General features: G+C 37.4%; 1 protein-coding gene across 1 annotated transcript in view; it reads left to right on the forward strand.

Annotated features, from left to right (window-relative positions):
- Window positions 1-13,497, forward strand: part of LOC114645312 (anoctamin-5-like) — a 62,274-nt gene extending 48,777 nt beyond the window's left edge. The window contains exons 17-20 of the mRNA XM_051922503.1: window positions 3,668-3,873; window positions 6,570-6,772; window positions 12,134-12,239; window positions 12,981-13,497. Coding sequence (XP_051778463.1) covers window positions 3,668-3,873; window positions 6,570-6,772; window positions 12,134-12,239; window positions 12,981-13,166 — 701 coding nt within the window. The 3' untranslated portion in view covers window positions 13,167-13,497. The remainder of the gene's footprint in view (window positions 1-3,667; window positions 3,874-6,569; window positions 6,773-12,133; window positions 12,240-12,980) is intronic.
- The last annotated feature ends 788 nt before the right edge of the window (window positions 13,498-14,285 follow it).

A 14,285-nucleotide genomic window follows, 5' to 3' on the forward strand; every position in this document is an offset into this window, starting at 1 on the left:
AGCCTCAGAGCCACCACTCCGCCCCCTAATACCTAATAAAGTGCCCACTGAGTATGCAACATGACTATTCCTTCCTGAGATCTCCCAACTCAGGCAAGACACCATATTCTCTGGGTTTGAGGCTTATCTTCAACACACTGGGCCATTCCACAAGGCTCAGAAAATCTGCCCTCTGAGTTCCAGCCATGCTGAGTTTGCAACAAGTGGCAGTATTAGTCAAAAAGGTGTCACTGATTCAGGTGAATAGTAATGTTTATGTTGAAGTTAAATGGACAAAAGCACAATCTGTTGGTGTTAGAAAGGTGAATGTTCTGTATGAATATGCACAATAATGAAGCAAACTGGTATAACAGGTAGCCAAACAGACAAACCTAAGTGCTTCTGGTACTTTCCCTCAAGTGTGTATTTATATGGGAAAGAAAGGAAGGCAGCTATGTTACTAAGGGAGAAACTGAATGACAACAGATGTTCTGTGAATGTGCTGTAAATGTAAACAGATCATTCAAAATAGTAACAGCTCCTTGTTTCACCAAACTTGGTTGTCAGATTTAAAGCAGGTATTTTATATGCCTGGGTTAAAATCCCATTTTATTCTGGTAATCCTCCCATAGTTATGCTTGGATAAGCTTCAGTTCTCATGACATTCAACTGGATTACATTTTTTTAACAACATATAAATGGATGAACCATTTTATATTGGTCATTTCTTTGAAGCATGTGATGAACAATAAATAATGAACTGTAGAGTTTCAAATTAGAAAGCTGATATTTTGCTGATCCTTGCTGATATATAAACCTTAGCCCTTTATTATTCGATATATCAAACACCATCCCATCCTAAACTGAACAACTCAGTTAAAATTGTTGCTTGAGCTTGCATCTTATCTAAAAATAGTTACTGCTACCTTCAAAATAATTCTTGCATAATGTGGAATGAAACCCTTTTTTCACAAGACAGAAGATTTGAAAGGCCATTCATGGCTGTAGCATCATAAACTTTTGGATATTGCTCTCATCTTATTTCTATTTAATTCTTTGAGCTGGTAAGAATCTTGGTAGGCCCAACGTTCCAGCAACTATCCCCAGCTCCTCCTGGAAATTTCCAGATCTACCTTAATCAACAATCAGATATCTTTCCTGTGTGTCCAGGTACTATGGATCTCCTTGCAGGGGTTGTGTCTGGTATGCTAGCCATGGAATACAACGGGTGACATCTTACTGGATGCAAATTTCACTTTGGCTGGCTCTCTGACCCACAGGAGTAGTACCAATTCTACTATGGATTACTTATTTGGTCATCCTGTTATGGGACCCACACAATTTTTTAATATGTTCAATTACTAATCAAAAATGATGACCATAATTGAGGAAAAAGACATGTATTAACCATTTTTGCCTGGACATTTCTGACTAGTGCAGTGCTTTGTGGTACTGCTCCTTCTGTATAAATCAGTTTGTTACTCATATAATCCCCTCTACCCCAGTACTTAAACTCCTCCACAAGGATTAGTTACTTCCTCTCTCAACTGCAGAAAGCAGGTCACTTTTCCAGGCGTGAGTCTATGCCACTGATTTATGGCTCTGGGATTCATCCCAGTACCAAACACTCCATAGCATGCTAGAGGTTAGAGTTAGATCATGCCAACGCAACACCATCACTGGCAAGCACCATAGGTAAAACACAACAATCCGAAACAGAGGTCTCAGCTGTCTATTGTGCATCAAAATCATAATTGGGAAGGGAGATAATAAAAGTTATTATTGTAGTCTTATTCCCCCCTAAAATATAGTCAGATTACTGTCAAAAATGCAAATGCAACTTTTGCAGACATTTCAGGGTCCAGAGACATATGCAACTTCTACACATTCTGAAATGGGCAGAAAGGACTGACAAACCCCCACAACCTCTCTGATATCTTTGTAAGAATTGTGTCCAGTGTCCTTGGTCAAACAACATCTTTCTTTCTCCTGAATTCAGCCTTCCCTATCCACTTGAGTTACATGCCAACACCTCTCATGCAATATTCAAGAGCATTAATCTAGACCATTTTTGGGAATATCTTTTCCACCTCTTCAATCTTGCCACTGTGGACTGTCAGCTTTGACATAAAAAACTCAAAGCACTGTCCGCTGAGTTTAGGAGTTCCTCACAGTATTCCTGCCACCATTTCCATTTAAGGTTAATGTTTTGCTAGTCCACTAAAAACAGTTGTCATTCATTAGACGTTGAATGGTTTGCCATAACATTTTGAGATTGCTAAAATGTCAGTTTACACTTCAGCTACATAGAAGACCTTAATTTAAGCATGGCTTACATTAACAGTAACAGTTACAAGCACAGGCAACTATCTGGTTACACCTCCTTATAGTCTACTTCACTACTGACGTCTTGAACATGGTCCTTTCTGCCTGTTGTATGGGTTTTTGACCATTCAGAGAAGTTTCAAAAGCTCTTCAGGGAGTAGGAGTCATATGTGCTGGGATATCCTTACTCTAATAGGTTCCCGGGTCTGTCCAGACAACATCCCAACAATCTGACTCAGATCATCACCAACTGGTAACATCTGGTACATCTGGATTGACATCAGCTGACGACAAATTTGACAGTTGTCCATTGGATGAAGGTGCTCTGTTGCCAGATACACATATTTGTGCTAAATTGTCAAATAGTGCAGAAGTCTATTAACAATTGAACTCGAACCTGATAGGTAATTCACTTTAGTTGAACCCCTGTAGATACTTCCACTTATGCTCACATTACTGTTACTGCCTCCTAGTTAGACCCCACGATTGTGCTCAGCAAATCAAAGAAATCAAAACACTCTAAATATTTGGCAAGTGCATATGCACAAACAACAGTCAAGGTTTCCTTCTCCACAATTCAGAGGCTACCCTCTTGTTTACCAGGATAAGCTCTAACTGTACATCACCCAGATGGGGGATTTAAACATCCAGGCAACTCACGGGAGTTTTTCTATCAGGGAAGTCTGCACATTTTATTATTAGTTAATGAATTATAATTAACTTATAATGCTATAGCACTTTAGTTGCACCCTCTCTGTTCTTGACAAGCACTAGCCACACGTGTTAACAGAAAGTAGGAACAAGTCACATGATTGTGTATGATTGTTAGTGTCCAATTTTATCATTAGAGACTTACCAGATAGGCAGAAATATTATGAATTAATAGTGTTTTTTGCTCATGCTGACATTTAGAGGTATTTATACAATAAGACAGTTTCAACAAATGGAAGTCGGTAATTGTAGATCAGTGGTTTTGAGTTCATTTCCTAGTTTCAAGAAATTAATCAACTGTCAGTCAATCATACACATTCATCCATCAGTCCATTCTCTGAACCATCATCTCCCTTTCAGGGTTGTGCAGCGCCTGGGCCTATCCCAGCAGGATCATGGTGGGAAAAACAGGTTCTCTTGATAGCTAATTTTGAGTTATCACCTAAAATAGCATGTTTTTCTTTTTTCATAGGGATCTTTAAAATCTCCCTCATTTTCCAAAATGTATTCTAGGAAACCAAATATATTTTCTGAATTTTTAAATCCTTCTTTTGGCTCATCTTTGGTTTTCTCTCCAAGATCATACAGAGTAAATGAACATAAACTCTTTTAATTTACTTTTTATCTCTCTCTCTGTCTCTCTTGGTGGTAGTGATACAGTTTGGATTCATCACTATCTTTGTGGCTTCATTTCCACTGGCACCACTCCTGGCTCTTGTAAACAACATCTTGGAGGTGAGGGTGGACGCTTGGAAGTTTACTACACAGTTTCGCAGACCAGTGGCAGCCAAGGCCAACAATATTGGAGCATGGGATGAGATTCTGAATGGAGTGGCCATCTTGTCTGTGGTTACTAATGTGAGTGTTTCTACATTATCTAGCCATGTTGTTAATATTTGATCTTCCAGTTAGCACAATGTAAGAGAAAGAGAAGGCACCTTTAAAAATATGTATCCTATAAAAAATTTCCATTCATACATTCTTGTGTTCTATTTCTCCTTACTTTAAGCTTGTTTTATCAAAATGGAAACAGATGAATAACAGTATCATTCAGTACAAATTACAAATATTGACATGGTGAGAACAACTTGAGTATTCTGTATCGTTTGGCTAAATGCTACATAAAAGGATTTCTGCTCTTGGTGATCATGAATGAATCATTTTTGACTTTCTAAGTTATTACATAGCATATACCATAATCTATATGCATATTTAGAATGTGGGAAAAAAACAGCATTGCAGCAGGAAAAAACATGCAGACAAAGGGGAAATGTGAAATTTAGACAGAAAAGATGGGCTGGAATTCAAATCTAGTTTGTGAGGCAACAACAGTAACCACTATTAAAGCATTTGACAAAGTCCTAAAAGAAATTGGGAATGAATTACATGAACTCTGTTAAATAACAACACAGTATATCTTTACTTTTGTTATTTTCTAGACTGATACACAGACCACATTCATATTATGGGATTTAATTTGTTTTGGAAAAATGATGATGAATTTCAAGAGAACTGGAGAGGATGGGGAAAGATCTATTCTTGATATACTCTTTGGCATTATCCAATTTCTCATGGTTAGGCCTGCTATATAAAATGATTCTTGCTGTTTCAAGGCATATAAGCAGATGTTTTTTTGAATATGACAGGCAGAGTAGGTAATTACATTTTGAGTGTAATGGGGCTGATTCTGATATCACTATATTGCTTTCCTGATAACAAATGGCTTAAAATAATGCACATATAAATATAAAGTAGAAACTTCAGGTGCACTGACTCTTCACATTTTCATAAAGGAAGTTTATGGTATACAAAACTAGTTACAGATTTTGACTTAATGTACGCCATAGTTGCACACATGCAATGAGGCTTCAGCAGCTACTAAAATTACATTTAAGATTAGTATTGGGCGATTCACAAAGTATTAATTCTTTTTTGAACAACTTGTTCCAGTGAGTCATATAAATAGATTTGCAGGCACGAATGAATCGATTCAGCAGAGCTCAATTGGCCTGCTGTAGCACATGCATGATGTTATCGCCATTTTTCATTTTCACAGGTATAGCGCACGTCTGTGTACTACCCATCTGATTTGTGATTCTCGTTCACTTCACTTATGAAAATTTCAAGTTAGAACTGAGTCATCACTAGTGAACATCTTGTCTGCCACTGATGATTATCTTGTAGATCATACAAATACAGTACAGTAACAACGCATTTATTTTAGAATATATTAATTGTTACATTTGTACAGCTTGCTATTGGAATTGTTTAAAGAGTATTAACATAATATTAAACTAATGTGTTTACGTCCCTTCATACATAGAACAAATTAGTGACAAAAAATGGAATTGAAAAATATTATTCTAATTTCTAACAATAATTTTACTTTAACACATGTCTTTTAATGGTTCATTAACTTTATATGTCAATCAGTACAAACTGAATCATTACCCGCAAGTGAGTCACATGATTCTCATTCATTTGATTTTTGAACTGAATCATTATCTGAGAACGATGCACATGATTCTTGTGCATTTGATTCAAAACCTGAATCAATATCCGAGAGCAAAATACATGATTCTCGTTTATTTATGATTTCCTAATATATTGTGTTATTTTATTTACGGATTGTAACTATGTTGTCATGCTTTATGCTTTCATACAGAACTATGTCATATGATATACATTATCAGCATGTTTAATAAATTATTCATTATATATGTATGATTTATTTGACTATATATTTGCAATGTGATTCATTTACAGGAGATCCTCCCCCTCAAACGTTACTTTTCAGTGCCAACAGACCTTGATCCTATTGAGGAATCCATCAAATCAATAAATCAAATGAATCAATTCACTTAAATGGGTAGCTCAAAAGAAATGAACCAGTAATGTGAACAAAACTGGCCATCACTATTTAGCATACTACATTGCCACAGCAATATACAGTACATGCCCCCACCTTATTGACTCGCCTGTCACAGCACTTCAAAAATTGTCAAATCCTTGTGCCACATCCTTTATTTTTATTTAAACATTTCAAACTACAGTATCTCTATGATTTTTTGACCTCACAAACTTGTTTGTCTCTCCCTTTCTTATACGTGTCTTTACTTGTTAGTGATCTCGCTTCAATTATTTCAGAGGTTGCGAGAAGTGTGGTGTTGCTATGGAGAATATTTATTAAATTTCCATACCATATAAATGAAAGTTTTCTGTGATGCGTCAACTGCATTGTTTATAGGCTACATTTACATCGCAAGTTGCACACTACTGCAATAAATAGATTTATTAGATGGCAGTGTAGCACTTGCCACACAATTCAAACTTGGATAAACTCAGTTAATTTTAATACACATTCATGAAGTGTCCTATTACAAACATGTTTTTTAAAAAAACGCTAGACTAAATTTTCCACACTTTTTAGGTTATACTTATGAAGTGACAATGTTTTGAAAAATCAATGACTGAAATTCTTTGCTTTTACAATCTGCACTTTTCACAATTTCATTACACCTGCTAACTTACAGTCCTCTCTCTTTTTCCTTCAGGCCTTTATTGTGGCATTCACGTCAGATATGATTCCAAGATTAGTATATTACTATTCATACCATCCTGGCAAGGAGCCCACCATGGAGGGCTTCATTAATAATAGCCTGTCCATCTTTGACATCCGTCAGTTTAATGAGCGGAACAAACCAGATGCGAAAGACATTCCTTCCTGGTTTGATAGTAACACCGTAACAACCTGCAGGTAAACAGGAGGATCAGTGCTGCATGAATGTAAATTTGAGTGCCCATATTTATTCTCTTATACTTAGTGACACTGAGATGCTCTAGTATATTTATGTATGTGGTTAAGTATTATAATATTTATGGCATAGCAACTTTTTGCAGTTTTGTTTCAAATATAATTGTGAACTCTACAAGATCAACAACAAAATACTACCATGCAAAATTATTAAATGGAGAAAGACACATTCTGTGCAAGCAATTTTAAAATGTGTAACATGAATATAAAAGAAGCCACAATGCTTTATATTGACAGTGATAATAAAACTCCAGGATGCTGGTCATAGAGGCAGAGTTTCAAAGAAAAAGCCATATCTGAAACTGACAACTTAAAAGAAAAGGTTTAAAAAAGGTAAAAGAAATGAGATATTGGACGGAAGATGATAAGAAATCTGCTTCAAGGTTCCATCTGCTTCAAGGCTCGATGTGTTATGCATTCAGAGATGCTCTTCTGCATATCTTGGTTGTAACAAGTGGTTATTTGAGTTACTGTTGCCTTTCTATCAGCTCGAACCAGTCTGACCATTCTCCTCTGAACTCTGGTATCAACAAGGCATTTTCACCTAGACAACTGCCGCTCACTGGATATTTTCCCATTTTCGGACCATTCTCTGTAAACCCTAGAGATGGCTGTGCGTGAAAATACCAGTAGATCAGCATTTTCTGAAAAACTCAGACCAGCCCATCCAGCACCAACAACCGTGTCATGTTCAAAGTCACTTAAGTCAGCTTTCTTCCCCATTCTGATGCTCTGTATGAACGTCAGCAGGTTGCCATGACAATGTCTACATGGCTAAATGCCTTGAGTTACTGCCATGTGATTGGCTGATTAGACATTTGCTTAACAAACAGTTGAACAGGTGTACCTAATAAAGTGGCCAGTGAGTGTTTATTCAGTTTGAGACAATAAAATAGTTCCACCCAAAAGCTACAGTCTGAACTGCAAGAAAATCAACATATGTAACAGGTGACTTGAGCAAACAAATGTATTCCAAATGAGAGCTAAGGAACAAAATACTGGGCCAGAATGGCATTAAATCTGAGGGTCATTACCCAACAAGAACACAGGGACACAGCTGGGAACTTGTTGAGGGCAAAATCTGCACAGATGTAAGCTAATGTAAGAAAGGTTTTCTTCATGCAAAGAACCATAGACATGTGGAATAAATTACTAAGTAGTGTAGTGGAAAGTAGAACTTTAGGAACCTTCAGATATCGACTTGATGTTATTTTGGACAGTCTAGGCAACCTTGTTGGGCTGAAGGGACTGTTCTGGTCACATTTGTTCTCCTGTACTCCCGTAACACTTCCAGTCAGGTACTGAGCTTTTCTAACTAGGCAATAGAAAGGAAAAGGGTTTAGAGCAAAATGGATTTTCCATCCCAGAACTTCCTTTACATCTTCTACTGTGGAGAGATCAGGGAACAAGGATTGCCAAGAAAGAATGATAATGCTATGCTAGTATTCCCAGGAAGTAAAAATGATATGTGTTTATGCAGTGTGCTGTTTTAAAAAAAGGCAATGGGCAAGTTTTGTTATAAAAGGTTTTGTGATAGGTGCCAAAATTTTATCGACTCTTATTACCTTGTCAAATTGACTTTGTCTTCTTGGTTTCTTTCTTGCTCCGTCTATCATACTTGATTGAAACTAAACATGTTCTGTGTCACCTAGGTCTTATCTCCTTATACTATATTTTCATCATGTCATCTTAATGGGCAACATTCAAGTTTTGAATGATGAAGTATTTTTTAAATGACTGAAATATTTGAACAATAAAATAATATTTAATGACATAAGTAGGTAAAAACTAAGCTGCTCTTTAGGCTACATTCTACATTCTCAGTTCTTTTGGACTACTAGACGTGCATGTTGACATCTTCTTTATTTATGACATTCGTCTCTTGCTAGCAGTCATTCATGATTTTTGGAAACAGACTTGATTTTTCAACATCTGAAAGTGTGAATGGCTGAGATGCTGTTAATAGTGTTTTGCAAATGTGATGCTAGTGGAGAAGTATTATAAGCATTCAACTGCTTTTTCTATAGACTGAAATGAGCCACTAATGGAACCTACCTAGAGTAGCAATAACCACATGGGGTGGGTAGTTAGGGCTGACTTGGTTGAGAATGGTGCTCTAGCGGATACAGGACATTCTTAGAAATGCAAAGTAGTCCAGGATATTTATACAAAAAAAAAGACAGTGGAAAGGTGCCATTAAAGGTGTGTTTCAACAAAGGCAGGGAGGAGATAGTTTATTAGTTTAGGAGTTAGAGTGGGAAGTCTGATCCTCTAGAATGTGAGTTTACAGCTTCTACTGTATTTAAAAGAATTGTTATGGCCACTTCCAGATGCCATGCAAGCAGCAGCCTTTTTATAGAAGCAGTATTTCTCCCTGTGTTATTTTTTTTTTCTGAACTTATTTACTAATTACTAGTCTTATTTAAAATTAGAATCGATCTGGCTTGTCACTGATAGTAGACACTGGAAAATGGATTTTAATAGATTTTAAACTTACTGACCAATTACAATGCATGCAAATCCAATTGTTGGCTTGTCATGACTGTGCTTCAAACAGGCTGCGAACTTGAATGGAATTGCAAAGATGACCCAAAGGCTGACTTATGTCTGCAACACCTGATACAGTAAGAGCCACTGAGAAAATGAAAGTGGGGTATATGAAATACGCCTGCAATCAGCTTCTTGACCTGTGATTGCGAGTGCCTAAGCTCAGTTATACTTTATAGTAGGAGCTGTTTGTCCACAGACAGAAAGGGTGACATGCTGGTGCAAGAGTAAAAGCAAAGCAAAAAGGTTTTAAAACTGGTCTACCATCTATTGTAATAGGAAAAGTTCAATTGCAGTCAAACAACATGAATGAACTGTCTGCCCTTGTAGTGCACCATGGAGCATACAAGTACAGTGGCATTTTATCCTTTGAAGATGCCTGATATACCCTACATTGTTTTAATGCTGGATTGATTTCATGTTATTCCAGCAGGCAGAACCCAGTGTACTGTAAAAAAAGAGAGGAGAGGGACTGGTCATCTATGTGAATGAGGAATGGTGTTAAAGATAGAATATTAAAGGTTAGAGTATCATTTATCCATGTTATTTGCCCTGAGAGAAAGATTACATCATCCTTTATAATGTTTATATTCCTCTCTCTGCAAAAGGGGACTCTGCCACTGAAATGATTCATTCTTCCACCAACACTTTAAGAATGACTCACTCTGACCCTGCAGTTATAATATGTGGTGACTTCAACCACGTGACTTTGGAACAAATAAAAAATTTCTATCAGTTTCTGACCGATTCCACTCAAGGAAATAACAACCTGGACCTATTGTATTCAAATGTTAATCAACTTGCTCCTTTAGGTAAATCTGACCACAACCTGATTGATTATGTTTCCAGCTACAAGCCTGTTATTACACAGCAACCTGTTACCACCAGAACAGTGAAGAACCTGGAGGTTGCAATGGCTCTAAATCATTGCTTCGAAATAACAGACTGGGAAATGATGTGCGAGTCAGATGGGGACAATATTGAGGGACTCTGTCACTGCATCACATACTATATTAACTTCTGTGTCGACACATTGGTCTCAGAAAGACAATGTCTTGCTTTCCTAACAAAAAGCCCTGTATTACTAAGGAGCTAAAAGGTCTTCTGAATGAGAAAAAGAGAGCATTCAAATCCAGCGACAAAGAGGCTCTGAAGGACGTGCATGTGCTAAAGAAAAAGCTGAGTAAAGGAAAGAAAGTCTACAGAAAAAACAGAAACAAACTCACTCAGAATAATATGAAAGATGTCTGAAGAGGACTGGGCATAATTAATGGAATTAAGCAGACTAGGGCTCAGGTGCTAGAAGGGGATGTGGGCAAAGCTAATGCCGTGAGCCAATTTTTTAATAGATTTTTCCTCCCAATACCACCTCCTTCCAATGATCAGTCTCCCCACACCATCCTTACTACATCAACAACTCCTGCAAAACCAACTAGAATGACTAGTGACAAGCCCACCTCTGACAATCAGTATGGTCTGTCCATAACTGAAGAACAGTAAGGAAACATTTGAGGAATCTACACACAGGAAAAGCTGTGGGACCAGATGGACTCAGTCCTTAAGTTCTTAAGGCCTGTGCTGACCAACTTTGTGGTGTCCTCTGTCATCTGTATAGTCTGTGCCTATGGCAGCTGTGAAAAACATCCTGCATTGTTCCTGTTCCAAAGAAAAATAATAATAATTTGTTACATTTACATAGTGCTTTTCTTACTACTCAAAGCACTACCTCTCAGGGATGCAATCCCATAATCTCCTTACTGCAAGGCAGTAGCGCTACCATTGTGCCACCTGTGTGGCAGGCACTTTCACCTAATTACTACAAACCAGTGGTACTTGCTTCTCACATCATGAAGACCTTTGAGAGAATGATTCTGGGCTATATGAGTCCTCTTGTGATAGACCACCTGGACCCTCTGCAATTTGCCTATTAGATAAAGATTGGAGTGGAGGATGCAATTATCTATCTGCTCCAAAAGGCGTATTCTCCCTTTGAAAAAGCTGGCAACACTGTAAGGATTATGTTTTTTGAATTCTCCAGTGCCTTTCACCATTCAGCCATCCCTGTTAAAGGGTAAACTCCGAGATATGCAGATGGATGAACCTTTGGTGTTCTGGGTAATGGACTGTCTGTCAGCCAGACCGCAGTTTGTAAGACTCAGGGACTGTGTTTCTGATACAAATGTGAGCAACACTGGATCACCACAAGGAACAGTCCTGTCTTTTCTCTTCACTCTGTTCATCTCAGACTATAAATATAACAAGATTCTCAGTTGATTCTACACTTATGTGGTGTATAGGAGATAAGACAGAGTGTAGGAATCGGGTGGAAAATTTTGTTTTTTGGTGCATAGAGGATTGTCGGCATCTTAACATCAGCAAAATCAAGGAGCAGACTCAATGTCTGGTCTCTGTTTAAGGATTGGATGTAGAGATGGTCCACTCCTACAAGTACTTGGGGGGTCTCCATTAATGACAAATTGCACTAGTCTTTGAATACAGGGGAACTATAGAAGAAATGGCGTAGCAGGCTCTTTTTTTCTTAGGAGACTGCATTACTTTAATGTGGGAAGTGACATCATTCACATTTTCTATAACTCTGTTTTCTCAGCTGTGCTGGGCTATTTATCTAATTTGAAAAACAATTTCAATTTGTAAATTCTTCTTTTTGTTGTTCAATATTTTTGCTTTCAATATGTTATATTTTCTGAAAGCTACTGAAATGATTCACAAAAAGTGATTTTTAAAATTGACTTATAGGTACCGGGATTATCGTTATCCCCCAGGCCATGAAAAAGAATACAGTCAGACTGTGCAGTATTGGCATATTATGGCTGCAAAAATGGCCTTCATTGTTATTATGGAAGTAAGTAATTTCTGCACTCTCTTCCAGTTTTACTTTGTTAATACTGTATATATAAAATGATAGTGCCCATGATAAACTATCACATAACCTTAAGACTCCTATGAGCAAGCACATACACAATAATAAAAATAAGAGCAAAAATAATGAATAAAATGTTAGACACAAATGAAGCTTTATTCACCTAAATTGGACAGCAAGTTTAGATGGCATCTGGTTAAGATTATTCTTATAGTATTGTTTTGACTCTTTCAGAAAGATAAAACAATCTAATTTTTGGAAAAGGTCAAGCTAATTTCCCACTAATATGTTTCATAACGCTTCCATCTCCACAGGTGGTAAAAATTTTTATCATATATGATATGCATCCATTTTTGTAAAGTCATCCTCCTGTGATATATAGCTGTTTCTGTAAAGCTGTCCTCTAAGCGGACTAGGATTGGGAAATATTACACCATACAGTCTCAGTAAATATAAAAAATGTTTTTCCCATACATTTTTCATATGTAGTCTGCTACTGTTTTTATACATCTTTTGTGTGAAACCAAAAATTCAAACACAGAATCATGGAGATGTTTCTGAGATGGGTTAGAGTTTGTGTGTAAGTTGGAAGAATTTACCATTCCCAGTTCATTTTTCATTCGTGCCACATGTGTACCTATTTCAAGTTGTCTGTGTTTAGTTGTTTTAACCAATCTGGTATTATTATTATACTTTGCATTGACTTTGTGTATCATCCTTCAGCATGTGGTGTTCTTCGTGAAGTTCATTATAGCATGGATTATCCCTGATGTTCCATCAGACGTGAAGGAGAGAATTAAGAGAGAGCGTTACCTGACTACGGAGTATCTGCACAACTATGAACTTCAAAAGCTAAGACAGCAGCTGGAAGAACAAAGCAACCCTGCAGCAATGCCATCCCAACCATAAAGAGCACCATGTAGTTTCAATGCAGGGATTGGTGTCTTGTCTTTAGCTCATTTAAAAACCTTCAGTTATGCCTAGCAAGCAAACATAATTTGTCAGCCTTCTGTCTAGCATTGACACAAGCTAGTAAACCATGTGTCTGCAAGGACTCTGCTCCTTGATTACAAAGACCCAGGATTTCTGATCACATGTGATCTTTATTCTGGTATTTAAGGCATCTGACCCTACACACCAAAGCAGTAGCAGCAGAAGACAAATATTGCATGGTTGAAAGGTGCACTTTGTGTGGTATACAGTGCCCAATATATATTACGGCTACATGAAAAACACTATATATATATATATATATATATATATATATATATATACACACAGTACATACATATATATGAGGGAGACCAGATATATATATATATATATATATACACACTGCACAAAAATTAAGGGAACACTTAAATCACACATCAGATAAATGAAACATTCAAGTGGAAAATCTTTGCTGAGTAATACTGTGTAATTCATTGAGAACAAAATTATGTAACAACAGTCAATCAAAACTAAAATCACCAACTCATTGTGGGCTGGATTTAACATCACACAGAGAATCAAAGTCAAAAATTGAAATCACAGGCTGATCCATCTTACATGAATTTCAAACACGGCAACTCCATGTAATTCAGTAGTGTGTATGGCTCCCACGTGCCTATATGTCTGGGCATGCTCCTGATGAGAAAGCAGATGGTGCCTTGGGGATCTCTTCCCATACCTGGACCAGGGCATCAGTGAGCTCATGGACAGTCTGTGGCGCTACTTGGCCACATCAAGTGCACCAATACATAACATCTCGGAGGTTCTCAACTGGATTCAGGTCTGGGGAATGTACAGAACAGACAATGGCAACAATGCCTTCGTTATCCAGGAACTGCCTACACACTCTGGCCACATGAGGCTGGGCATTGTCCTGCACCAGGAAGAATCCTGGGCCAACTGCACCAGTATAAGGTTTAATAATGGCTCTGAGGATTTCTTTACTCCCTTTTGTATCTAACAGCAGTCAGGATACCATTGCCTAGCACATGAACATCTGTGAAACCCTCCAAGGTATGCCTCCACAATGGTGTC

Source organism: Erpetoichthys calabaricus, chromosome 2, assembly GCF_900747795.2.
Source record: "Erpetoichthys calabaricus chromosome 2, fErpCal1.3, whole genome shotgun sequence".
Classification (NCBI taxonomy): Eukaryota; Metazoa; Chordata; class Cladistia; order Polypteriformes; family Polypteridae; genus Erpetoichthys; species Erpetoichthys calabaricus.